The sequence below is a fragment of the Aspergillus candidus genome (assembly GCF_002847045.1).
Source record: "Aspergillus candidus strain CBS 102.13 unplaced genomic scaffold BDW47scaffold_2, whole genome shotgun sequence".
NCBI lineage: Eukaryota > Fungi > Ascomycota > Eurotiomycetes > Eurotiales > Aspergillaceae > Aspergillus > Aspergillus candidus.
The window spans coordinates 564,945-590,109 of NW_020194007.1; the positions used below are offsets into that span (position 1 = coordinate 564,945).

General features: G+C 53.1%; 9 protein-coding genes across 9 annotated transcripts; 3 read left to right on the plus strand and 6 right to left on the minus strand.

Annotated features, from left to right (window-relative positions):
• Positions 1-156: 156 nt before the first annotated feature.
• On the minus strand, positions 157-2,149 carry BDW47DRAFT_122017 (amidase signature domain-containing protein; the record flags this gene model as incomplete). The annotated part of the gene is made up of 6 exons (XM_024815752.1): positions 157-311; positions 386-452; positions 541-1,389; positions 1,445-1,597; positions 1,659-1,781; positions 1,859-2,149. 6 exons carry the CDS (start codon positions 2,147-2,149, stop codon positions 157-159), a joined length of 1,638 nt encoding a protein of 545 aa, XP_024676255.1.
• A 903-nt stretch (positions 2,150-3,052) lies between these two features.
• BDW47DRAFT_122018 (uncharacterized protein) lies at positions 3,053-3,809 on the minus strand (the record flags this gene model as incomplete). The annotated part of the gene is made up of 4 exons (XM_024815753.1): positions 3,053-3,324; positions 3,379-3,503; positions 3,564-3,649; positions 3,708-3,809. 4 exons carry the CDS (start codon positions 3,807-3,809, stop codon positions 3,053-3,055), a joined length of 585 nt encoding a protein of 194 aa, XP_024676256.1.
• A 1,077-nt stretch (positions 3,810-4,886) lies between these two features.
• BDW47DRAFT_26162 (ASST-domain-containing protein) lies at positions 4,887-7,203 on the plus strand. Its single transcript, XM_024818595.1, has 2 exons — positions 4,887-5,397; positions 5,488-7,203. The coding sequence occupies exons 1-2, from the start codon at positions 5,002-5,004 to the stop codon at positions 7,141-7,143; spliced, it is 2,052 nt and encodes a 683-aa protein (XP_024676257.1). The 5' UTR covers positions 4,887-5,001; the 3' UTR covers positions 7,144-7,203.
• Positions 7,204-7,567: 364 nt separating this feature from the next.
• Positions 7,568-8,807, minus strand: BDW47DRAFT_122020 (NMT1/THI5 family protein; the record flags this gene model as incomplete). Its single annotated transcript, XM_024815755.1, has 4 exons — positions 7,568-8,239; positions 8,300-8,449; positions 8,500-8,671; positions 8,773-8,807. The coding sequence occupies 4 exons, from the start codon at positions 8,805-8,807 to the stop codon at positions 7,568-7,570; spliced, it is 1,029 nt and encodes a 342-aa protein (XP_024676258.1).
• Positions 8,808-10,318: 1,511 nt separating this feature from the next.
• BDW47DRAFT_26210 (glycogen synthase) lies at positions 10,319-12,776 on the minus strand. Its single transcript, XM_024818596.1, has 2 exons — positions 11,984-12,776; positions 10,319-11,921 (listed from the first exon to the last, which is right to left on the minus strand). The coding sequence occupies exons 1-2, from the start codon at positions 12,446-12,448 to the stop codon at positions 10,515-10,517; spliced, it is 1,872 nt and encodes a 623-aa protein (XP_024676259.1). The 5' UTR covers positions 12,449-12,776; the 3' UTR covers positions 10,319-10,514.
• A 3,245-nt stretch (positions 12,777-16,021) lies between these two features.
• Positions 16,022-17,047, plus strand: BDW47DRAFT_98137 (uncharacterized protein). The gene is made up of 2 exons (XM_024820576.1): positions 16,022-16,370; positions 16,443-17,047. Exon 2 carries the CDS (start codon positions 16,500-16,502, stop codon positions 16,830-16,832), a length of 333 nt encoding a protein of 110 aa, XP_024676260.1. The 5' UTR covers positions 16,022-16,370; positions 16,443-16,499; the 3' UTR covers positions 16,833-17,047.
• A 103-nt stretch (positions 17,048-17,150) lies between these two features.
• On the minus strand, positions 17,151-20,924 carry BDW47DRAFT_26274 (vacuolar protein sorting-associated protein 54). Its single transcript, XM_024818598.1, has 3 exons — positions 20,444-20,924; positions 17,567-20,381; positions 17,151-17,517 (listed from the first exon to the last, which is right to left on the minus strand). Exons 1-3 carry the CDS (start codon positions 20,661-20,663, stop codon positions 17,343-17,345), a joined length of 3,210 nt encoding a protein of 1,069 aa, XP_024676261.1. The 5' UTR covers positions 20,664-20,924; the 3' UTR covers positions 17,151-17,342.
• Positions 20,925-21,239: 315 nt separating this feature from the next.
• On the plus strand, positions 21,240-24,109 carry BDW47DRAFT_98140 (MCM DNA helicase complex subunit MCM5). Its single transcript, XM_024820577.1, has 5 exons — positions 21,240-21,446; positions 21,524-21,650; positions 21,703-23,099; positions 23,157-23,857; positions 23,907-24,109. The coding sequence occupies exons 1-4, from the start codon at positions 21,310-21,312 to the stop codon at positions 23,647-23,649; spliced, it is 2,154 nt and encodes a 717-aa protein (XP_024676262.1). The 5' UTR covers positions 21,240-21,309; the 3' UTR covers positions 23,650-23,857; positions 23,907-24,109.
• BDW47DRAFT_122025 (uncharacterized protein) lies at positions 24,079-24,816 on the minus strand (the record flags this gene model as incomplete). The annotated part of the gene is made up of 1 exon (XM_024815756.1): positions 24,079-24,816. One exon carries the CDS (start codon positions 24,814-24,816, stop codon positions 24,079-24,081), a length of 738 nt encoding a protein of 245 aa, XP_024676263.1.
• Positions 24,817-25,165: the final 349 nt, after the last annotated feature.

Genomic DNA, 25,165 nt, shown 5'->3' on the forward strand with positions numbered 1-25,165 from the left:
TTGATAAGCAACGCGTAGCATCTATCTAAATACTAATCAACGCACCGACCGGTGAGTTCTATATTAGCCTAGATAACCGCATGCGAACCCCTCCTCCTGTATGGTTTTACTCACCAACATGGCAGGCATGCATTATCCCCAAGGTATCAGGTCAGACTATAGCTTATTCAACATAGGTTTCAAAGGAGTGGGAGGCTGGGAGTGAAGGGCTTGGGATATGATTTCGGTCGCTTGGAGCACCTCTTCATCCTGGAAGCGCCACCCCACGATTTGGATGCTGCCTGGCGCACCGTGGGCCACCAGTGGATCAACTTGATAAGTAGCTGAATTAGCAGGTGTCATGACTGAGGAAGAGGAAAGCTGATATAATATGGCAAAGACCTACAATCTTCCGCGGGTTGGTTATCCAGCTCTTTGTCCGCCTTTAAATATGGCACGACACTGGCCGGGAACTGATCTTCGTAGTTAGTGGCTATTCTCAAAATAAAAGCAAGCGGAGTGAGAGATTAAAAAAATAAAAAAAAAAAAAAACAGACGTACGTCCAACAGGTTCCAGATCAATGTCCACGCCGGTGGGCCATACTTCCCATGAGGCACGCTGGTGCTCCGAGACCCGGGGCAGATGAGAACGTCGAGGTCATTTCCCCACCAGACCTGCGCCCATTCCTCCCGAATATCCTCCTTGGTGGCATTGACTGCCCAAACCTCAGACAGATCGGGGACATGTCCCTCCGGGAACGTCTGAGCGATTGTCTCCTCGAGCGCAGGATGCAGATCCTCATTAGCGTCACGCAGAGGCTTGATGGGCGCCTGCTCAGTGTCGAGTGCGAACGAGCGACATGCGGTCATGACTGCGTTTGCAAGAGACGGAGCGTCCGAGATCATGATCAACTCGTGCCCCGCGTCGCGGAGTTTCGCGGTCGCCGAGGCCAGGATCCGGGAGACGGGTGGGTGGACGGGGAAGCTGGGGTCGTCGGACCAGACACCAATTCTGAGCTTGGGCTTGGAGGGCAGCTCGCGCCAGGGGAGCGCGTATGCCGTCGAGTCGCGGCGCCACGGCTGCGCCTGGAGCACGCTTTTGCAGAACAGGGACAGATCGCGCGCAGAGTGGGCGAGCGGGCCGAGCGAGCAGACGATGGACGGCCAGCCTTTTGGGAATAGTTCTTGTTGCTTGGCGTAGGGCAGTCGGTCTGAGGAGAGCTTCATGCCGAAGACCCCGTTGCAGAGCGACGGGGCGCGGATGGATCCGCCGATGTCACTACCCAGCCCGAGGATGGATCCTCGGAAGCTGACCAGGGCGCCTTCTCCTGAGCTGCTTCCGCCTGGGCCCAGAGAGAGGTTGTGAGGGTTCATGGTCTGGCCGAAGACCTGGCTGTACCCTTCCATAATCTAAATACTCACTGTCAGGGGGGAAACAGAAACATGGCTTGAATGGTGGACTTACGAATAGTCCTTGTGGCACCGTTGTTTTGCAGTAAAGGACAGCGCCACCCTCGAGGAGTATATCGATGACAAAGGAATTCTCATCAGCCTTCGGTTTTGTGAGATATGAGACATATCCCAAAGTCGCGAATTGCTCTTTGATCATGAACATGTCCTAAAGTATGTACATGGTGAGCATATCTACCAAGCTTAGCTATGTTACTGGGAAGTCGCACCTTGATGCTGATGGGAAGCCCATGGAAAGGTCCCATTGGCTTGCCGTTGCGCTCCAAATAGTCATCGAGAAAACGCGCTCGCGCGAGGGCCTCGTCGAAGAATATCTCCGTCAGGCAGTTAGTCTAATGTCACCAGAAACCGTGTCAGCTTTCTAACATTGGGATATCTAGGTCACAAACGCAAAAAGGGGGTCAATTACCAGCTGCTGAGCCACGGCTGCCCGCTTGCAAAACGCAGTTGTCACGGCCTGTGAGGAGACCTTCCCCGTTGCCAGTCGCTCGAGAAGGAACGTTGCGTCGTGAACTTCGGTGATCTCGCGCTGCTCCTTAGTAAGAATGTCGGTTTCCTCCAGCAATTGAAAGGCACTGACGGACGCGGTGGGAGAGACTTTGTCGGCAACGCGCTTCGGTATCTTCCATTGGGAAGGGATCGATGCTTCTCGCTGGGCTCTCTTCTCATCAATAAGCACTTGCCACTCCTGCGAGACCATGGTGTAGATAATGTGAATTATGATTGAAAATGCAAATTTGCTTATCTAGGGTTTTCTTGACGGAGGCGAAATATTGGACCATATTTATATCTTGCCTCCCAGCTCTGCTTTGAACATGTTAGCAAAAGCCTACTACACCTTGGCTCGCAAGGTCTGATATTCTCGGTCTAGCTTCTACCTAGTTTGTGGTTATACAGAAAAGACCCTTGGGACGAAGCCATCCTGTTTGAGGTAAGTATTTGGGCCACATGCAACACCGATCCTGAGCTAATCTGCGAGTTCTCCAAAACTTTTCAGACAATTACGCGAACTGGCGGCTGTCCCGGCCGATCGAAATGAGAGGAACTGCAGGGAGTTACTGCTGCATCTGGAGCTGGAGTTTGGGGGTGAATCCCGATGTGGGCAACTGCCGCGGAAATCGATTCGATCGGCCGGATTTGCGTCTCCAAGCGCTGGGCGAGCCGAGTGAGTTCCCATCATGGATCTTGGCATGGTGGTCGCGCTCCGGAGTAGCGGATATACAGCTTGTGATCATACGCCAATGAAGCAACCGTGATGTTGTAGAATCACAATCCAGTATTCAGAAAGATGATGTGAAGCTATGGTTAGGATAATAGGGGTTACCAATATAAGATCATTCACGAAACGCAAAAGTGTCATGGTGTCTTATAGCCGAATGGTAATTTCTTCGAACACAAACTGTATGACCCTTTTTTACAATTAGCTCTGCAGGCTCAGGGTAGACTCGACGTATAATAAAATCAGCTGGCTTAGACCTGAGTGTCCCTAGCTGTTGGTAAACAACAGCACATCAGAGTGAAAAGGCACAACATAATAGCGGAATCAAGATAAAAAGCAGACCACAACTTCTTCGGTGCGTCTGAGTAGTCACTCTCAAGAGCCTCAATAATAAAAGACGCTCTCTTCCACAGATTCATCGTGATAATCTCTGCAATCTCCATCATGCTGGCCATGATCATAGTCACCCTCCAAGCCCTCTTCATCACTGTAAACCGCCTCTTCAAGACCGCCATACGGTTCACCATCATAATCATACGAAGCACACGAATCCGTTTCATCGCTCAAATCCTCCTCGTCATCACCGTCGGTGGCCTCATCAGCATTCTCAGTATTTCCGGCTTCAACAGACACCCTACTCTCGTCTGTCTCACCGGCTGTGCATGTTAGCCCGTACCTACAGATGCCATCAAACTAGCTGGTCTTCGTACAGCCTTGGTCTTGGGACTCGTGACGCTCGAACGTCTGCCCATCTGGGGCGGTATACCGGTCGTAGCCTTTCCCGTCGTTGTAGTACTTGCTGCCATTGGGGTTGGAGTAGTAGTATGATCCATCACTAGTAATCAGGATAAGCTTGAAGCTCAATAAGACATGGTGTTATAGTAGGGAGCACAACCTATTAGAGTAGTGGTATCCGAGTTTTCTCTCTTCTCCATTGGAGCCAGAGCTTGGACCGTAGTCACGGGAGCAGTAGTGATTGCCCTACATGGAGTGGCCATTGATATATGGTTGAATGGAAGCAAATCGAGGTTGTTCTTACCTGGCTATTGACTCCAGATCCAGTGTAGGTGAACCCTCTGTCGGTTGGTCCTCCGTTCGCGGACGTGGTTCCACTGCAGTTGCAGTCTTTGGAGTCACACATGTTGGGAGATTGGCGAAGGGAATTCAAGGGAGATGTTTGAGGGGGGAGGGGTGGTGTAAGTATCAAGCAAGACGGAGGAATATAGAAGAAGAAAGAAATGAAAGGCGAGCGAGTGTTCAGTTTAAGCTCGCGGGAGGCTCTTGTGACTGCCTCAGGACATTCACTTCCTCAACAGGAAGTGATAAAGATTACTTACTTACCTGGGTAATCACACCCTCGGTGACGTTTACTTCCTACATCTCTCTATCACTGGGTACGTGTCTTTGGTTCTTTACCAACATAGGCTCCATACCCTTGTTTGATTGCAGACCTGTCTGAGATTGGGATACAGGGCCTTTTTCCAGTAGCCCCGGTATGATTTTCAACAGACACACTATCTACCTCATCTGTGTTAATGGGTTCATGGTAACCTCGTAAGTCCATGAGACTGAATTCTCCCAGGGCTTATATATTCTTCCTCACTTTATTATCCGTCACTAAAGGTGGTCTGAGGACATGTGTAATACTGGAATACGTCCTCAATTTCAATCTCCTTGATCCGAGGTCAACCTCGTCATGATTCAGAAGAATGGAATACAGACGTCTATAGAGCCTTGTCTGCCTGGTGATATAGAGGTTCATCAAACCACTACGATTCAAAACGTTGAAAAGGATGTGTTCAAAAGACAAACACAAGGAAACATGATGGCTTCTGCCGTCTACTTACATGGTCAATAGACCCTGGAAGACAACCGTTTAGGTTATATATTCATGGCTTCAACAAAACCTACTCCATATTAATACTGCCCAAAGCGGGATGCGATCATTATTATACAAACTTATAAAATCCTGCCGTTCGTATGGTTTCCAGCCATCTTGAGTGAGTATCTTGACTTTCCATCAAGTGAGAATGAGGAACTATATGTCGAACAATACAAGAAGATCCGTTGGTGCCTGGGGGCGGATGATTGGCAGCCTTACCGGTGGATCGGCCTGAGGAACCCAACGAGGTTATGCCCCCCGACGATCTCCCCTCACGCCGATTTTAGAGCGAACTTCAACTTCTTCTTTCTCTCTCATTGCGCCCCTGTACATCACCAAAAGGCCATGACCTCTCAGTCCCTCGACTCAAAATCAAGCTTCCCTTGAAACGCCGCCCATCTGATCCATCCCCCTCCATGTCCCCATCCGGTTACTTCCAACATCTCCGACGATGTTGAGAGGACTGCTGGTCCTCCTATTCGTCTCGATAGGGGTCTACGCAGACCATGCCCCCTACGATCGATCACCCGCCTTCGAGAACGGCACTTTAGGCCCGTGGCCGACCGAAGCATACCGGTCCGCCCCGGTCATCGGTCCAGCTCTCAACCAGCTGCAATACGACCCCCGGTGTCGCGATGGACGGTCGATTTTGTTGGCCCCGCGGGGCTCCAGTGTCCGGAGCCCAGGTCCCATGATCCTTGATCAGGATGGGCATCTCGCGTGGACGAGGAATTATGGGCTCACGGGGAAGAATACCTACAATGTGAATGTCTATCCCTTCCGGGATCAGGCGTATCTGACATTCTGGGTGGGCGATGACCGCAGTGGGAAGGGGGAATACTATTTGGTGGGTGTCCAGTCTGGGTTGTTCGCCTGAACTTCGTTACCTGAGGGGATTATGAACACGAAAAGGGGGATCTTGGCTAATCCACAACAGCTCAATTCCTCCTACCTCGAAGAATACAGAGTCCGCGGCGCCAACAACCTCACCGCGGATCGAAACGAGTTTCAAATCACCCCCGACGGAACCGCCATTCTCACGGTTGTCGATATACATGAGCTGCCTGAATTTGGCTGGATCCGCGACGGGACCTTCCACGAGGTCGAAGTCGCTACTGGATCTCCACGCTTCCAATGGCGCGCATCGGAGCACGTCGAACCGGTCGGTCCTCGCAACGACCAGACGTCCACAGAAAGTCCGCTGGATCCCTTCCACGTAAGTAGCGTCGATAAGGACACCAAGGGAAACTACCTCGTCTCCCTGCAGTCGGCCAACAGCCTCGTTTATGTCGACGGGCGCACAGGGAAGATTATCTGGACTCTTGGAGGAGGACAGGATGTCAACGACTTTGAGGATCTGTCGGAAGGCGCAGCGACAAGCTTCTTCGCTCAGAGTCACGCCCACTTTGTGGATACCAGCTCTGGCAGTTCCATCGCTCTTTTCGATAACCACGTGGACGGCAGTGCGTCCTCGAGCAGCAGGGCGCTCTACCTCGACATCGACCAGGAGAAAATGACGGTTCGGCTTCGCAAAGAGTACCATCCAAGCAAGCCCGGTCCGGTGACTCTCTCGGGAGGTTCTGTCCAGCTCCTCGAAGAGTACGACCGCGTTCTCGTCAGCTACGGCGCCGGCGCCGGCCCAGCTGGATGGACCGAACACGATGTCTCGACAGGCGAAGTGCTCTGCAACGTACACTTTGCACCCGCATTCACCTCCAGCGGTGCAGACGCCAGTATAGAAGCGCCATCGATTGCCCTGGACCGCGTCCTCCGTCACCACTGGACCGGCTATCCACTGACACGGCCCGACCTCGCACTCTCCGGCCCGGAAGCGACCGTCAGCTGGAATGGCGCGACAGAGGTAACCACATGGGTAGTCCAAGGATGGAATGCCAACAATGAGACCACCGCGCGGGCCGTCAACGGCGCGACCCTCGACGCCGGCGACAAGGAGCTCGGCTTTGTCACCGCAGTTCCCAAAACAGGCTTCGAGACCATCATCCCCATACCATTCTCCAACACCACATACCCACCCCCCGAGGAACAGCTCTACCGCTTCCGCTACCTCCGCGTCCTCGGCATCAACGCCACAGGCCACACCCTAGGCTCCACAAAACTCGTCCACTGGGACCCCCAATCCCCAGAAACCACCTTGACCCCCGGCGGAGAGCTCACCTACGCCGAGCTCGCCGAAAAGGGCGGCCGGGACCAAATCCCCACTGACCCGTCCTCATCCTCAATGAAAGCGCTCGAACGATTCGCCTTCTTCGCACTGGGTTTTCTAACCGCCTGCATCTCCGTCATCTTCATCTGGCTCCTCCTCACCCGGCGCTTCGTGCCGCTCCTCGCCTTCGCCATCTCCTTCTGCGTCGAGAGGATCTACAACCGCGCGTGCGGTGGCTGGGCCGTCGTCGACGGGTACAACGACGACGAGGACCTCACCGATGAGGAGAGTCCCGCTGACGACGCGACGCAGTTCGAGCTGCTGGGGAATCCGCGCTTGGCGTCGCTGGGCAGTTTCCGGCCGGGCGAGTTCGGGCGAGACTATTATGACAATGATGATGATAGCGATAGCGACGATGATATTGTTTGATGGGCTGAAACTAAGCCTAGAGACATTATGTGGTGGATGTAATGCTTAATTGGGCTGTATATTAGTACATATATCATTTGGTAGATACATGGATAGACGGGGATAGTGCATGATAGATAGTTGGGTGTGTATATATACTAGGGATGACTCCCGTTAATGGATAATTCTAATGGACTACTTGATCTGGGGAAGAATTGGGAGTAAATGAGTTGATCCACTAGTCCGTTTGATGCACAAAGAGTGCATGTTCAAGACTAAGGTAGCATATAACCGGCATTGAACGAAAGTAGTAGCTAGCTAATCCCAACCAGCAAGCCGGACATAACATCACCGCGTCGTCGGGCAGGCAGACGAACAGATAGACATGCCAAACAAGCGACATCGCCATCCCACCTGCCTTACAACCTCAAAAGAAAGAGGCCAATCAAGCAGAAGACGCAACCTCCAACCTCTTAAATCCACCCTGCACGGCAACCTCCTCCTGCAACTCCACCATCCGCTTCTGATCACCCGTCGGATCAGCCGAGTCCCCATCCAGCGTCCAAGACAAATACTGATTAGTATAATTCGGCTGGAACGTCTCATCCAAAATGCCCAGTCTCTTGCCGTAAGCAGTAACCTTCGTCCAGTCGCGGTTCACGTTCTTCAGATCGCGGCTGAAGTACGCGAATGAGCGCTCAAAGATCTTCCTGTTTACGGGGGTGCCCATAGCAGGTTTGACGTCGACGTACGCTTCGTACGCGGCAGCAGGCTCGGCGAGGACGTAGTCTGTAGCGCGCTTGACGGCGCGCATGAAAGCGCGCACCTGCGTCTCGTTGCGCGCGAGGAAGGCGTCGTTTGCGATGTACAGGATCGAGCAGAAGCAGCAGCAGCCGAGCTCGGCGAGCTGGTCGATGCGGAGCATTTGGACGTCTGTGCGGGGCCGGTTCTGCGTGGCCAGCCATTCGGAGAGTTCCACCATTTGCACGTTTTCGAGGCCGATGCCGGCGTCGATTGTGCCGGAGGTTATGGCGCGGGTTATGTTCATGCCGCAGCGGACGGCGGTATAGTCGGATGTGGTCATGTTGTAGTATTTGGTGAGTTCGTCGATTTGGATCTGTTACTCTTTAGATTGTTTCTTCATTTTGTCTGGTCATACCAGATGAAGGAGACTGACCTTGCCGAACTCGCCTACATAGCCGATTCTCTTTCCCTTCAGGGAGCGAAAATCCTCGGTGATTCCGCTGCCCTTGAGATACACGAGGCCGGTGAAGGGCTCGTCGAGGAGAGAGCCGATGGACGTCACGGGGAAGTTGCGCGCTTTGGCCTGTATCTCATTAGTACCAGAGCCGGCAGACTGGTGGTGGGTCTGCCTACCGCAAGGGTATGGATCATAGCTTTGAAGCCCATGTCGACCTTGCCGCTGCCGATGATCTCCGTCACGTCGGACGGGTCATTGGGCTCGAGCAAGGCGACCTTGATGCCTTCTTCTTTGAAGAATCCCTTGGCTTGCGCGAGGTACAGGGGGGCGTGGTACGGCGTCGCGTGCCTGAATATCTTAGTACCTGTCTTTGTAGGATTTACGATGGCAACAAAGTTGCCAATTGAACAAGGCAAACGAGGAAGTAGTGCCCTTTTGCATATGCATACCAGTTGGTCAAGAAAGTGATCTTATCAGTCGACATCTTGGTATTGGCACAAGGTCACACTTCACTTCAAAACAGTCAGCATGAGAGACGGGCCCCTCTCGACACCAAAAGGGGCAAAGGGGAACAATCAGAGCGACGCATGTCCTTTCGCTAGTATTATCTAGATCAAGTTGTGACAGTATAATCTCAGAACGACCGGCCGGACTCGCCCGCCCCATTCTATCCGTAGCAGGATACTAGATAGAATGGTCGATGGACGAGTCCAACGCGAGACGAACACCTGTCATGCGCGAGCAGTGACTGACTGTATTATACTAGATACGATACCTTGACCCGTGAATTCGTAGCGAAAAGACCCCAGGTCTGGGACCTTGTCTGCGCGGCCTCTTTGAGAGCCATACCGATGGTGAGCTGGGTTAATCGAAGACGAAGGAGTAAATATCGAGCAAAGAATGTTCGATGAGAGACGATAGGTAAGAGATGGGAAGATAGAAGAGGGAAATAATGAACGAGGGGAAACTTTTATAGAAGAAGAGGGGCAGGCAGCCTGAGGCCAAAGTCACATGCGGGGCACGTCTCTACAAGCACAATGACAACAATCGTGAAAATACCGCAACATCATTCTAATTAAACTCTGCTGGTCTCACCGGATACCCTGAATAGTACCCCGCAGGCCAGCCACGCGCTGCTCTCATTGGAGTGTGGACGTGACAGACAGGAAGTCGCTGGAACTCTATCCTGAAATAGCTGCATCATCGTCATCTAAAACGCTGACTGACCCACTGAGAACTCGGAGCGTTCTCCTCCACTGTCCCACACCCCCCCTCGGCTTGATTCGCTTCACCCCCGGTCGATGATCGACTTCTTGTGCAGGCCAACTGGTGGCGGTTGTTGGTTTCGCACGGGTGCGACAAACCCCTCTTTCACGAGGTCGGACACCCAAGGATGGCAAGCTGTATTTTCGGAAGGACTGGCAGAAAGGGATCTTCTCAATGTTGAATCCACCTGGAAGGGACCAAGCGGGAAAATAAAACGCTGCATGGATGATAGAGTCAACGGACGAAAGAAGAAAGTGGGACAGCGGACTGATCGACACAGCAATGCCAACAGTGAGTCATTCGCGCAACAAGAAAAGACATCACGCCAGGTTGAAGAATATGATCGTATGTATTTAGGAACTATGTTGGTAATATGTAATTTCTCCAAAAAAAAGCAACAAAGGAAACATTAGAAGAACATGGCAATGCAAAGGATGCAGAAAGAACATGGTAAAGTAAAACACAACAGTCAGCAGCAACTGGATAGAATCAATCCTCAAGTCGGATGGCTTCGGTAGATTACGCCACAAAAGCCAGGCAATCACTGGCTTCCGTTCACCGATATCCGGTCTAGCGGCGACGAGGGTCGGTCCGATGCCTTCTTGGTGCGCAGGGTGAGGGGGAAGAAGCTCTCCTCCGGGTCTTCTTCCTCGCTATTCCTGCATATGGGTTAGCACCGGGTTTTCCTAACACATCACCTCGTCGGAAGGGAACGTACGGCAATCGCCAGGCAATATAGTCCTCCGTGCTCAGGCCTTCTTTGACCTCCTGCAGCGATGCAAAATCTCCGGGGGTCATCATGCCGGAGCGGTCCCGAGGAGATCCGGGCACCGACAGAGGCCGCGAGATCTTCTGCTCGGTCCCACCGATGACATTGAAGTAGTCTTCTTCGCTGCCAAACGACGACGGGTAGGCTAGAAACGCGTTAGTCAACGAGGAGGGCACAACGTGAGGAGGGCAAGGGCATACCCCTGCGAAGAGCCAGCTGTCGGGCTTTGACGTATTCCAGCCCCATCCGCTTCCAGTCCAACAGATCACTCAACCGCTCGGTGCGGTTCCGCTGGTTGATGCGCTGGCGTCGGCTCTTCTGCGCAAAGTTGAACATGAAATCCGTCAGTTGGTTGACGGAGTCGTCCACGCCCTTGAGTCGGCGGTCGACGATGTAGATGCCGTAGTCGGAGGAGTTCTCGATCAGCTCCTCCATGTAGCACCCGAACCCGGACAGATTCGTGGTGATGCTGGGGACGCCCATGACGGTGCACTCGGCCGGGGTGTACCCCCACGGCTCGTAGTAGGACGGGAACACGCCCAGGTGCGTCCCGCGGACAAAGTCGTCGTAATCCAGCGGCAGCACGGGGTTGGAAGAATTGAGAAATTCTGGGTGGAAGACGATCTTGACGCGGTCGGACGGGTGGTTGAAGAGCTGCACCCGACGGATCTGGTTCAGGATCGGGTCCTCGGAGTCGTTGAGCATGTTGTGCGTGACGATCGGGGGCAGGCCATGTCGCTTCATGGCGAATAATCGCCGCCGCAGCAGGACGCGGTCCTGGCTGGCCATCAGGTCCTTCTCGTCGGGCATGTTGTCGCCTTCCTTCCACGCCAGACACCGCTCGTAGACACGCCGCCCAATGCCCTTCTCGATCATCTCGATCGTGTCGCGCAGCGACTTCACCACGGCCTGGCCCTTGAGCGCCTCGACCGTCAGAGAAGTCGTCTGGGCGGGCATGATAATAAAGGCCACGACGGTCGTCTTGGATCCGCTGGTCTTCAAGCGGTGGTTCAGCCGCGCCATGCCCTCAATGAACATGTCCACACCTTTGTTGCGGAACTCGTACCGGCCGGACGTGAACACGTAGAGGGTGTTCTCGAGATCAAAGTCATTATGCCCGTAGAAGTGACCGCGGACGAAATCATTGATCTTCTCCTTGGACTCCAGATGCAGGTTCTGGAACTCGTGGACCGCGGAGAATTTCTTGACATTCAGCCCGTTGGGCAGGACGCCGTCCGGCTTGCGCTTGAGCAGGTGCTCACTCTCGAACGCCGTGATGTGCGACACGGTCGTGAAGACGTCAGCGGAATGCGCTGCGGCTCGCTCAATGCAGTACCGGTGGTAGATGCCTCGTTTGCCGGCCTCGGCATCCACGTCGAAGTTCTGGAGGTTATTGTAGAAGTCAACCGACCCCGCACAGAGATAGCGCCCGAGCAGGGTCGCATGGGTGGTGAAGATGGTGGTCAGATCCATGTGTCGCCTTTTGGTCAGTGGTAGAGCCACCCCCGCCAGCCACTCGTGGAAATGAGCCACCACCGCCAGGCGGCGTTCGTGGGCGATAAACTGGAAGAAGACCCGTTAGCATGTTTCCACCCTTACTGTCCGGGGGATTGGCGCCCACATACTTCACCCAAGAACCACGCGACCAGATAGCCAAAAACGATCGCTTCATTCGTTTCTGTGTCAGCCGCCGGCGATGGAATGGCCGAGATGTTCCACAGGTCGCCCTTCCACTCGTCCAGGTATCCGTACCCCGTGCCCGTGTCGATCAGGAGCACCCGAGGCGCACCCTCAATCAGCCAGCGCCCATAGACGATGTCAATGCCGCGCTCCTTCATGGATCGGATGGTCTCCGTGATAGCGGGATTGGAGGGAGTCAGCTCCTCCACCTCCACGGCAGCCGACGCTCGGTTCAAGGGGCCGATCAGAGTGTATCTCTCGCCATACTCCGCGGTGGTGACGGGCGCCTTGGATTTGAGAACGGAATAGATGCCCCCCACGCGATTGGCTACCTCCGTCGCGATCTCGAACAGCATATGATTGCGTACATCGCGCTTGATCGGCTCGGAGCCAGACTCGTCGCTGGCCATGACGGATGGCCTGATGTGTAGGACGGGATCTGAGAGAGAGGGAGCTAGCCAGGGAGAAGGGAGAGAAGACACAACTCCAAAGAGGGGATCGGTGGAGCTATATGGATAACCAGGGAAGTGGAGAGAACGAGGAGAATAAGAAGAGAGAGAGAGGGAAAAAAAAAGAGGAGGGGGAAGAAGGAAGAAATTCCCAGAGCAAACCAGGATGCCTTGAAATTTTTCCTGCTGCGGGGATGGAGGGAGAGCAGCGGGTGGCGGAGACTAAAGCCCGGTCAATGCGGTGGTTGGTTTGGATAATCAAGAAACCGTTGAGTTCAAGACATTTTCCCCCTAGTAATATGTCGCTAATTAACTACATATCTATCTCTACAGATTATGCTCCTCTTCCTAACCTCTATCTTCCTGGCTTCTTATTCAATTGACCCAGTCCCAATGCATGGCACGGACGCCAATACGCATAGAAACATGAAAGGAAAAACAGCTAGGGAAGAAAGACTCGATCATCCTGCATTTAACCGACAAATGACAACCCTGGTCTTTGCAACATCATGCGACTAGCTGCGTATCATCTGCACGTCCATTTGCCTTTGTGCTCTCACCACGCACGTCCTCCGGTGAGATCGACCGCGGCAGACTCGCCTGTCGTATCACGCCAATTTCGACAGAAAAAAACAGATCCGGCGCAATTCAATGACCATCGACTCAAATCATAACTTGAGAAGGACACGATCAACTCCGAGATCTCCGAATTACTGTCCATGATTCGATTCCCAGCGTGGAGAACGATCTGGGGAAAGCTGTTGGACCATTACGTCATGACCCACTGCGGTGCCAATCATTTCCAGCTTCATCGTTCGGCGCGAAAAGGACCAGTGAGCTCGTACCGGTTCCTTTGACAATAGGCCGTTGGGACAAGTTGGAAGTGGGCACGAGCCTCGGTTTCTGGGTATAGCTTGACAGGGGAGCAGCAGACGCAGTCGACGACGATTTCAAGATCAGATAGTGCAGTTTCTGTCGTCCAGAGTAACGGTATCCACTTTATCAACCTTCTCACCGGTTCCGCCCGCCCATCGTCCGTCAATCCTACCCTGTCTATCCTCTTCTCTGGTAGGTTTTCCTCGTGCTCCTGCGAGGTCGTTGCCGCCACGAACATTCCCTGCCTCTTGCGACCGGTGCCATCCCGAATACCCTACCGATGAACCGAAAGTATCTGCGACGTCGAAGGTTTGAAGATCTGCATAGTAGAGCATGCGAGAAGGGTGCACGGACTGTCTCAGTGGATAGACGTTTCACAGCGATGAGCGAAAGCGAAGTAGCCTAGATGGTGAAGAGTAGAGATAGAAGGTGACAGCGTTCAAGGATATGGCGTATGCAGTATCTAAGGCGTAGTCGTCAATTAGCTATCTGGAGAGAATGAGATCCAATAGAAGAGATCAATCCCAACTACACCAGGATCACCGCCAGCCTGACAGTAGAAGGAGTACAGTTTGTGCAGAAAGGAAAGCAAACAATGGGTGAAGGATGGCATGCATATTGAATTCTGATCTCAACGAGGGACGAGAATTTTTTCCAGTCAACTGCCAACCGCAGAGAATTCTCATCCACACCTGGTGCGCAGTGAAAATGCCAGTTTATCCGATGGAGCTATACGACACCTCTGGAATAAAATGCCACTTTTCGCCCATATTCAGGTGCTAAATCTCGGATCCTTGCGACTATGGGGTCAATTTCACACTCCATGGCCAAAGGCTGGATAACCATCTTGTCGCATCAATCTCTCGTCTTCTCGACTCGGCTCATGTCCGCAACCTCCTATGGGGCAACTAGTTACTGACCATCTGTCGGAATCCCATCATTGTCGATGTCACTATTCCAGTCGGTCTATTATTCGACACAACACTGATCTTTTGCACCAAGAGCACGGAATGTCCATATCAGAGCTCACCTCATATCCCACTTCCAGTTACACATCTGCATATCAAAGAAGAAATTAGGATATTGATATATCGAAACTATGATGTCCTTCCAGACCTACCATATTTCGCGGACAATTCCGAAGATAGAGAGTCCGGTACGATATCAGCACCAGACAATCTGCTTCCACCCGCAAAATTGGGTTACGGCCAAGGTCTCCTGGAGCCTCAAATTCCTTCTATTCGAATCCCTACTGCCCGAACGTACTGCGAAGCCCTGATATTTTTGCTTTGCCGAGATCGCGGACGAACTACTTACGGAATATATTGGATGACAATGGTACATACTCGAATACGTTGAGAGAACGGATATTTTTCACGGAGAAGATTTGAGTGAGGTGTATAGACCATTCTACCAAGATTCGAAAGAAGGCAAGCCTAGAGATATGTACTCAATATTGGATGGGCTTTGCTGTGGACTTTTCCGACGTAGCTATCCCGAGGGATAGAGATCTAAAAGGGTGACTATACTGGCATGGCTGAGTAATTTGATCTAAAATTCACACTTCTTTTGTGACTGCTTGTATTTATTTGCATTGGCCAGGATCGCGGTGGCAATCAAAAAAAGCAAGTGATTATACAAAGATAAGATGTGTACGTTGCTGTGACTGGTAGCCTTCTCTTTCCGCCTTCTCTTCACCCCTCCCCCCAACTCTCTTGACTTATTGTGCCATCGGCGTTATGCGTATGAGTTGTGTTTGAATCAGTAGCGGACGAACCCGGCTTATTCTCAGGATGTTGACTCCCTCTTCACAATTCAAGGAGCCCCAAAGCAGTTAACGACAAGCCGCCATGCCATCGAGAACTTTCACCAGTGGGTCCAGCTTTTTTACAGGAGTCCAAGCCGCAAGTCTATTCATATTGATATGACTCCCTACTGGCAGGTATGAACTGTCATAATGTCTAGATACCCCCACACCAGGTACCAATGTGATATGGTAGTCGGCAATCTCCTCACGTCCCTTCTGCAGCAGCGTTCATCGCGTCTATCCAGGCAGTGTCTCTCCCATACAGTTCATAAATTGATACTGGCTCCAGGATCAGGGTGAACACTGTTAGGGATATCAGTCAGTTCAAGCCTTCCCGAAGTGCCGGTCCGCATTTTGGTGCAGTGGCTGTTGAATTTAGCTGCGGTTTGCGACCAACTCAAGCCAAAAGGACGCGTGACGCAACTGAGGCCGTACATGCAGCACACGATCTCACCTCTCAAGGGCTATTATCCAGGTTTTGGACGAAGTGGTGCAGTTTTCCGGAAAGGATCAGACTCGATGGAAGACAAAATTGGGACTTGGTTGATCTACTGTTGTTAAGGGAAATGAATTGGTAGCATTGACGGTTGCGTGTCAACAGCTAAGAGCGTGTGGAAAAGGATACCCCTCGGCTACAAAAGATATCTCGATACTTCTGAGCTCTGTGGGTACCTTTTTATACCATCTTGTATTGCGACGGAAAATACTCGGCACACAAAAGGTCTAAGCATTTTTCTATCCAGGAAATAATGATCTGTAGTATTGGCTATTACATATTAATAGCTGGGGGTCAGAACGCATTACTTTGTCTGAGGTTGTATAGAGGTGCGTCATCATCTGGTGGTGAAGATAGATCAAGATGCCCGTTCAACATATTTCCCTGCCCACTATTCTACCAACTCCACCCACGAACTTCAGTCAACTTCTTTTATCAAACTACATCATTTTTTATACTCGTAATCAAAAGCTGCTAGGGGAAACCCCACCCAACCAAGTTCAATCCCATCCTTCCATGTCAACAACCAAGGTGAGATCATGGGTCCCCACTCTGACTTCATAGTGCGGTCATTACCACCAGGATTCCAAGTCGACCGAATCATCGAACATCAACCATATAAAGCTGGATCGTTGGCCTTCACGAACTCAGATGTAAAACTCATTCTAACTAATTAACTTTCCATATTATACCCTTCCTTGACAGTGAGTGTTCAACTCTCCCCCACTTCCAAAATCCACGACAAAAAACACCACTAACACAACCGCCATCGCCAGCACACTACATACCTACATCCACCTCATCACCTCAAAACACCCTTTAAATCACTCACAATGGTCCGCGGCGCCGAATACGACAACAACGTCCCCTCAAGCGACAACCCCATCGAGAACGGCCCTAACAAGGTCCACGGCGCAGGCTCAACCGTACGTCCCCATCCAACCCCCCAAACACTCTCTCACAATCCACATACTGACTCAATTCAAAAGGACGCTGACATCAACCGCGTCCACCGCACCGCCGAACTCCCCGAAGCAGCCAAAAGCTCAGGCGGCCTACACAGCGGCGGCGGCAGCTCGGGCCCCACGCAATCAGGCAGCGGCAAGGGCGGCCACGAGCCCAAGACGCTGGGCGAGAATAAGGGGTTGGGAGCGCATAAGGCTTGATTTCTCAGTGTAAAAAGTACTATGGTTGGGTTTGTGGATTTGTCGGTGCTTTTTCTTATGATTTTTATTGTGGTTGTGAGGGGGGAGGAAGATACGGTCTGGGACTGGATAGATTAATTCGTTGATGGGTTGTATGATAGCATCATGGTTTTATGAGTTTGTATATTTCTTTTTTTACCCCTGTGAATGGAATGAAAGATGATTGTCATGTCAACGTGAACTTCAAGTTATACAATTGCCGTATTTACAAGGTTTGTGGATAGTTCTGCACCAATGGACGAATGGTTAATAGTCAAGGTAGGAGATAATTATATAGCTGTAAAGTGTCTCGGTTGAATATATAGCGCAAGCTAAATAAAACGCCGGTTTTCTATGTAATTCGATCGAAAATGTGCAAAGCCAAATCCAAAGGTCAATTATCGCTTGCCAAGCTTGCCCTTCAGCACGAGCGGTAAGTGATGGATCAGATATTATTATGTATACAATGTTTTGCGTGTCCTGTGTCTTCCCTTACGCCTTCGAGTCCTCGTTGGTCGTCTCGGTGCCGTTTTTGGTACCGTCTGGAGATGATGGGGTTGCTTCGATGGTCTTTTTCTGGACCAGTTCCAGGAGACGCTCGCCGAGATCGCCAAAGCCTTCGATGCGGTTGAGTTTCGATTGGAAGAATTCTGCGTCGTGTTGGAGTCTGTTGCCTGGTTAGTATGTCCATATAATTAGGGCTATGTTGAGCATACCGTTGCTTGCCCTTCTCCGTGTGGACGTCCGCCTCCTCGTACGCCTTGGTCCACTGGTCGCGATACGTGTTGAACACAGGGTCCATAATCATCGACACCGTCATGTCGGGAAGGTGCTTGCTGAGAACGCGGTGCAGCGTGCCCGTCTCCTTTGCTAGCGTCTCCATGTATGGACTGACGTTCGTCGACTGCGTCGCGTCCCAGTCGATCTTCCTCATCGCGTTGACGTGCACCGATGATCGCGAGCTCATGATATCTACCAGCTTCTCGTGGATCCCGGACTGGTGTTCCTGGCACAGCCGCTTGACTTTGTCGAATTCACCTAGCAAGGAGGTGGACGGCGCTTGTCGGCGGACGAACTCCCGGATGTACGGTACTAGGGCGATGACGAAGCTGAGGGACTGGGAGGATAGGGCAAGATGCTTCGTTGTGATGTTCTTGAGGCCTGCGCTTCGGGTGGCTCCGGCCCCAAGGATCAGCTGCGAGGACCGCGAGTTGAACAGTTTGAGAGACTCCAGGAGGCCGGGGGCGATGTCCTGGATCATGGTGGGGATGTTGGACATGAGGAATTGGAAATTTTCGATGCTCCTCATCATCGCCACGGCCGATTCGGTCAGGATGTACTTCTGCTCGTCGATTTCCGCGCTCCGCACCTTGTCCTTCCCGTTCACAGCCGTAACCGCTTCAACCTGATCTTTGTCCTCGGACAGCCAGATCTTCGAAATAGTACCCCAGGCTTCAATGTCCTTGGTGCTCGAGTCCAGGATGCGCCGTAAGGTGGTGTTCTCGGCTTCTCCAAAGTCTCTCGCGTCCCATCGGTCGGAATCCATCACCTGGACAAGGTGGTGCCGCTGGGACTCTCCGAAACGGTTGATGTACTCTCGAATATGGTTGCCGACCACTGTCTTCAACACCGTGCCGCTGCGCCCGGAGATCGCTTCGCATTCGTCGGCAAAGAGCCGGTTGAGGGTTAAGTATTTCAGGAAATCCTCCTTCGCTAGAGAGGCGGTCTGGTCCGACCGCACTTTCAGCACCTTGGTGATTTGTGACTGGGCAATATCGACAGCTTGACCCAGGAGACTGGACATATCCAAGACCTGCAGAATTTCATCTTGGGCAACGATGTTCGCATTGTCCGGGGTTGTCGACATAGGATCTTGGGTGGGAGACCTGACGCTCGGGGTCGATGGCCCTCCTAGCCCGCTGGCAATGTCGAGTAGGACCTTCACTTGGACACTAAGTCTCCGTAGTGACTCGCTAATCGCGGCGTACACTCGAGAGAACATTTGATACGCGTCTTCAGCATCCATTGCGCGCAGGTTGCGGGCAAGGATCGACGATTTCTCCTGCTGGTTGCGCTGCTGGGATCGTACCGTGGATACAGACACCATTGACTCGTTGTCATCGTCACTAGAGCTCGGCATCTGCTTGCGGATCAGTCCCTTCATCTCTCGCAGAACAGCACTCTTGAAGGCGGTAGCGGCTGGGGTTGTGTGGCGGGCCCGGGCCAGCCCTGTCAGAAGCATGTGGAGTCGTGATCTCAGTTGATCGTCGAATGTGATATATGCAGGCACGACGCTGACGCGTTGTACTCCACGCTGTCGCTGGAACGAGGCGCCCCAACGCTGCAGTGTTGCATTCAGGGGGACACTTGCAACGTGCCGTCGCAAATCTCCGAGAAGATCATCCAGGAAGCGGCTCTCGTATCCCGAACCGATCCGGAACCGAAGTAGCGACAGATCGTTGGATGCACCCTCCAGGGCTTTCAGTTTTCTCAAGTCGATGGCCTTCCGAGGGGTCCCCGGCGACTCGTCGCCTTCACGGGGCCGATCGGATGTAGTTTCCCCTGCCATGAGCCTTTCGACCTCCTCCAGACCATCGGCCGCTTCCTCGATCTCCCCGTTATCGACCAATTCCTCACAACGAGCCACCGACTCTACCACGTCGCGCAGCTGGGAGACCGCATTGGCGAGCAATCGCACGTTTTCCCTCCGACGGCGCAAGTTGACAATCTTCAACCCCCCGAGTGCCATCTCCCGGTCAATCTTCTGGAGGTCCTTGCGCAACATCTGGATCCGCTGAACCGAATCCGCCGCTTCCCGATGTAGCGCCTGAAGCGACCCTAATGCAGTAAAAAACGATTTGGAGGCGGTTGATATAGAAGAGATAAGGTGGATCTCCACCGTGTCCATGTACCACGAGAGTTTCTCCTGCAAGATCGCGTTTGTGGCAAGAGCTTTCCTTCCCCGGGTGACAGGTTCCACCGCAACTCCGTTTGCCGGTAGCCCATCCTTGTTTGGAGTTCTGGGAGGCGTCACGACCTCCGACTTCTCCGACATGACATCGAATGTCCTAGGGTTCTCGAGATGGAAGTCATCGTTGAAGTAAACGTTGGGAATTGTTGATAACGGCGTGACGGCGTGGGGACGGCCTCGTCCGCCGAAGGACCGTTGCCGACCCCGTACGTCGAACGGCGAGCTTGCACGGGAGTCGAGGGAAATTCCTGAAGGTCGCCGTTCCCGTGATCCAGAGATGAACGATTCGTAATCCTCAGGCTTCGGGGATGAAGCCACGCTTGCGCCTCTAGCCAGCTGCGACTCCTCGGAGCTCTCCTTGGCATGCTGGAAGACATCGTACAGCGATCCGACCTGCGACAGATACGGCTCGAACGCCTTGGAGTCCACGCGAGGAATATTCGTCAAGGTCACAGGAGGGATGTCGCGGGTACTCGGAGGTTTGTACCCGGTCGAGGGAACTGCGGTGTGGGGAACTAGGCCCGTCCGAACGATCGGAGGTTGAAGGAGGGTAGAAATGGCTATTCGCATATCAGTATACCGGGAAACCAGCGCTCGCCTTGTCCGTTGCCACAACACCTACCATTCTGACCCGACTCTGCTATCGAACCATTCCGGGTGGATGTAATATCGAGGACACCGCCAATGCTCGCGAGGGAGGCCGTTGACCCCCGTCTCAGGGGAAATCGCTGGGACGGCCGGCGTGGGGATTCAGTTTGATTGAGCGAGTGATGAGAGAACGAAGGAACGGACGCGCCCGAAGCCAGACTGTCAACAGACTTCCGGGGACTCGCAGAGGACATCACGCTTTTGCCTAATTGGCAGCTCCGACAGCCACCGTACAAGGATTTGGAGACGTTATCTCAACATGACAAGAGGACAGCTGTAGAGGATCCAATCCGGGTGGGTCGGGAGAAGAGGGGAACAGTAACCAGCCAATGGATTCCCACTACCACGAGTCTAACGGCGGGGTATTCGAACAGGAAACAAGGAAACAATAAAGAACGACAGAAAGAAGAAGCCGACAGAGGTGTTGAGAGACAGAAAGAACTGCAACGTCACCCAGAGCCAATGCGATACGGGGGGAGGAGTGAGATGTGGATTTGTCCCAATGACAGCTTGTCCCCGATCGGGTAAAGCCTCAGGCCCCAGGGCTGTCGCCTACTAGTCCCGATTGGGAAAGGTCCCTCGGGTTCTGTTTTCTTCCGATCCCGGCGGTCGCTGCTGCCTTGTCTGTGCCTGGTGTTCGCCTTGATGCCTCAGTGTTATGCCTGAGGCATAGAGAAAATCAATTAACGCGCTGCCAGACGCGTCGCGTTCGGTTCGTGTTCCCGCAAAAGTTGAATTGGGTCGAGTCTCCCTTAGTGACCACATTCAAGTCTCACTTCACCCTCCTCTCCTCCCCTCCCTCCCCGCTTCTTGCCCTCAAACCTGGTTACGTTCGTCATCATGGATAGACGTACTCCTTACTCACTCAGTGTCCTTGCACCGACCGTTGATGGGGCAGAGGACTCTCGCACACAGATTCAGGCCCGACTACGGGAGTTTGTCCTGGAATTCCAGCTGGACAATGCTTTCATCTACCGGTATGTCATGGATATGGATATGGATATATAGATATACACGAGATAGAGAGGGGGATTGAGCTAATATTTGCGCTCAGAGATCAACTCCGGCAAAATGTACTCGTCAAACAGTACTATTGCGATATCGATATCGCACATTTGATTTCTTACAATGAGGAGCTCGCCCACAAGCTCACGACAGAGCCTGCAGATATCATCCCTCTCGTAAGTAAACAGATTGCCGGGATCAGGAGGCCGATCTGACAGTGGTTATTAGTTCGAGGCGGCCCTCCAGCAATGTACCCAGCGAATCGTCTATCCCTCGCAGCGGGACATTTCCCTCCCCACCCATCAGCTCCTGCTACACTCCTCCGCCACGCATATCTCCATCCGGGACCTGAATGCGACAAATATCTCTCATCTGGTGCGCATCCCGGGTATCGTCATTGGCGCTTCGACCATCTCGTCCAAGGCGACGCTTGTCCACATCCGATGCAAGGGCTGTGACCACACCGACAACATACGAGTCGATGGGGGGTTTTCGGGGCTGACCCTCCCCCGGAGGTGCGGTCGCAACAGGGATCCCGGCGACCAGAACGAAGCGTGCCCCTTGGATCCTTATGTGATCTCTCACGAGAGGTGTCAGTTTGTCGATCAACAGGTTCTCAAGCTGCAGGAAGCTCCAGACCAGGTCCCGGTTGGTGAACTTCCTCGACATGTCCTGATCTCGGCCGACCGGTATCTGGCCAACAGGGTAGTCCCTGGGTCGCGGTGCACGGTCATGGGTATCTTCTCTATCTACCAGAAGGGCGGCAAGTCGGATAATGCCGTGGCTATTCGCAATCCGTACTTGCGGGCAGTCGGCCTAATGACGGATCTGGACCAGACCGCCAAGGGAGCCGCAATCTTTTCGGAAGAGGAAGAGCAGGAATTCTTGGAGATCAGTCGACGCCCCGATTTGTACGACGCCCTTGCTCGCAGCATCGCCCCCTCGATTTACGGGAACCTGGACATCAAGAAATCGATCGTCTGTCTGCTGATGGGCGGTTCCAAGAAGATTCTGCCGGATGGGATGAAGCTGCGTGGAGATATCAACGTGTTGCTTCTGGGTGACCCCGGTACTGCCAAGTCCCAACTGTTGAAGTTCACGGAGAAGGTTTCCCCGATCGCCATCTACACTTCGGGTAAGGGTTCGTCCGCGGCCGGTTTGACTGCATCAGTCCAGCGGGATCACACCACCCGGGAGTTCTACCTGGAAGGCGGCGCCATGGTCCTTGCGGACGGCGGTGTCGTCTGTATCGACGAGTTCGACAAGATGAGAGACGAGGACCGGGTGGCCATCCACGAAGCCATGGAACAGCAGACCATTTCCATTGCCAAGGCCGGTATCACGACCATCCTGAACTCGCGGACGTCGGTGCTGGCCGCGGCGAATCCGGTCTTTGGCCGATACGACGACCTCAAGTCGCCCGGCGAGAATATCGATTTCCAGACCACCATCCTTTCCCGTTTCGATATGATCTTCATCGTCCGCGATGACCACGAGCGTGGCCGCGACGAGCGCATCGCCCGCCACGTCATGGGCGTACATATGGGAGGCCGTGGTATGGAAGAGCAGGTTGAGGCTGAGGTCCCGGTGGATACGATGAAACGGTACATCAGCTACTGCCGAAGGTAAGACTGACTCCCTTGACAAAGCTACACCCAGAAAACTCTAACTTATCAATCCAGTCGCTGCGCCCCCCGTCTCTCTCCCGAAGCCGCCGAGAAGCTCTCGTCGCATTTCGTCTCCATCCGCAAGCAGGTCCACCGCGCGGAGCTCGACTCCAACACGCGGTCGTCGATCCCCATCACGGTGCGTCAGTTGGAAGCCATCGTCCGTATCACCGAGTCCCTGGCGAAGCTGAGCCTGTCGCCAATTGCCACGGAAGCACACGTCGACGAGGCTATCCGTCTCTTCCTGGCCTCGACCATGGATGCCGTTACGCAAGGCGAGGGTCAGGGCACCAAGGAAATGATGGAGGAGGTGAGCAAGATTGAGGACGAGCTGAAGCGCCGGCTGCCCCTCGGCTGGAGCACGAGCCTGGCGACGCTGCGGCGCGAGTTCTGCGACGGCCGCGGTTACACGGAACAGGCTCTCAATCGCTCGTTGTTGGTGCTGCAGCGCCGGGATACCGTCCGCATTCGGTCTGGTGGTTCGCAGGTGTACCGGAACGCTCCTTAAACTTTTGATTTCTTTTGTTTATCTCTTTTCCTTAAGCTTTGATGACGAAGTGATGGAACTATGCAAAATGGGACAGTCTGTCAGGGAGAATGCATCGGGGATGTTTTGTCTGTTGTTTATTGTCTACCGTCTATTATGTGGGATTTATATGGGATACATTACAGCGAGGGAATCTGGCGTTAGATGGGGGTACATTATACAAGTCGAGGTACGGATCTCTTTTCTTGAGAAGTACGACAGAGTTCTGAATAATACAGGCCATGCATTCTATGATAATACAAATTCTTCATGCGTGCGACATGCTTTCCTTCTCTGTACAGAGCCAAATGAAGTGCAAAACATGCCAACCAACATGGGTATCAAAATCCCACCATAAACACCAATAACACCCACACTCCCAACCCCAAAAACAACCCAAGAAATACCTTTTCACCCACTCCCATCCCCCAACCACGCCAACCTCACATTGACGACCTCAAACTCGCCAATATTATACGGGACTCCCTCTCCGTGCTGAAGTCCCATAATAGACACCCAGCGCGTCACAGTAGCAGCCACCTGGTCCGCGAGTTTATTGCCCGCACTCGTCCCATGCCCCTTAACCCAGTGCATTTCAACCGCGACATCCATCGCCTGGAGCTTCCGCGCCCAGCCAACAGCAAACCCCGCGACATCATGCACCGGGCCCGGTAGGGTATCCGGCCAGCGGCACAACTCCGCGAGCGCCGACTGCGAATCGCTAAACAGCAAAATCCGCTCCGGTCTGCCCGCCGCATCCATCTTCCCAATCTGCAGAGCAGCGGCCTTCAGTCCGGCGCCGACGGCAAACATCTCCGCGTCGTTGTTCTCCTTCCCGTCCACAAGCGCATACCCTTTGTATGAGTGGCCCGCTTCATGTTGGAAGTGAACGCCCGCCGCGCAGAATGTTTCGTCGCTTTTGCACCGCTGGGATCCGTCTGTCCAGTAGGCGAATGGGGAGGCGCGGTGGCTGGAGGCGAAGTCGAGACTTTCTTTTTCGGACCGGATGGTCATGGTGCCGCTGAAGCTGGTGGTGGCTTCTGTGTGAGTTGGGCGCTGGTCGCCGCTTGGTGAGCTGGCTCGCCCCTGTGTGGGGTAGTTGGGTGCTTGCTCGCTGGCTGATCGCTTGCGGCCTATGTGTTGCTGCATTCTGAGAGGGTGTGAGTGGACATTTTGGCATCGGATGTTCGGTATGATCTTTGGAGGGGGTGGAGGTAGAGGTGGAGGGTATGTAGGAGGAAATATGAATTCGATGAGGAGTGGAGGACTTGAAAGAAGTGCAGGAGGGAATGTACTTATGCACGGTGGGTGTGGGAAGAGGATATGAAACAGTGAGTACTTACTTGGTGACTGGAGTATGGCTAGGTGACTCTTTTGATATAGCTTCTCAGTGTGACAGTGTTCTCAACAGGATGGAGATTTTTTGAAGCAATGATATTGATACTCAACAGACTATGCAACACTAAAGGCTTGAGAAGATATCGATGGAGAAAAAGAA

Bases quoted from the DNA above. Each gene is read 5' to 3' on its own strand.
- BDW47DRAFT_26162 (XM_024818595.1), top strand. From the start codon at position 5,002: ATGTTGAGAGGACTGCTGGTCCTCCTATTCGTCTCGATAGGGGTCTAC. The intron at 5,398-5,487 runs GTGGGTGTCCAG...AATCCACAACAG, and splicing joins GGAAGGGGGAATACTATTTG to CTCAATTCCTCCTACCTCGA.
- BDW47DRAFT_26210 (XM_024818596.1), bottom strand. From the start codon at position 12,448: ATGGCCAGCGACGAGTCTGGCTCCGAGCCGATCAAGCGCGATGTACGC. The intron at 11,922-11,983 runs GTATGTGGGCGC...GTCTTCTTCCAG, and splicing joins TCGCGTGGTTCTTGGGTGAA to TTTATCGCCCACGAACGCCG.
- BDW47DRAFT_98137 (XM_024820576.1), top strand. From the start codon at position 16,500: ATGGTCCGCGGCGCCGAATACGACAACAACGTCCCCTCAAGCGACAAC.
- BDW47DRAFT_26274 (XM_024818598.1), bottom strand. From the start codon at position 20,663: ATGTCCTCTGCGAGTCCCCGGAAGTCTGTTGACAGTCTGGCTTCGGGC. The intron at 20,382-20,443 runs GTAGGTGTTGTG...ATATGCGAATAG, and splicing joins AGCAGAGTCGGGTCAGAATG to CCATTTCTACCCTCCTTCAA. The intron at 17,518-17,566 runs GTATGCTCAACA...ACCAGGCAACAG, and splicing joins ACGGAGAAGGGCAAGCAACG to ACTCCAACACGACGCAGAAT.
- BDW47DRAFT_98140 (XM_024820577.1), top strand. From the start codon at position 21,310: ATGGATAGACGTACTCCTTACTCACTCAGTGTCCTTGCACCGACCGTT. The intron at 21,651-21,702 runs GTAAGTAAACAG...AGTGGTTATTAG, and splicing joins CTGCAGATATCATCCCTCTC to TTCGAGGCGGCCCTCCAGCA. The intron at 23,100-23,156 runs GTAAGACTGACT...TTATCAATCCAG, and splicing joins TACATCAGCTACTGCCGAAG to TCGCTGCGCCCCCCGTCTCT.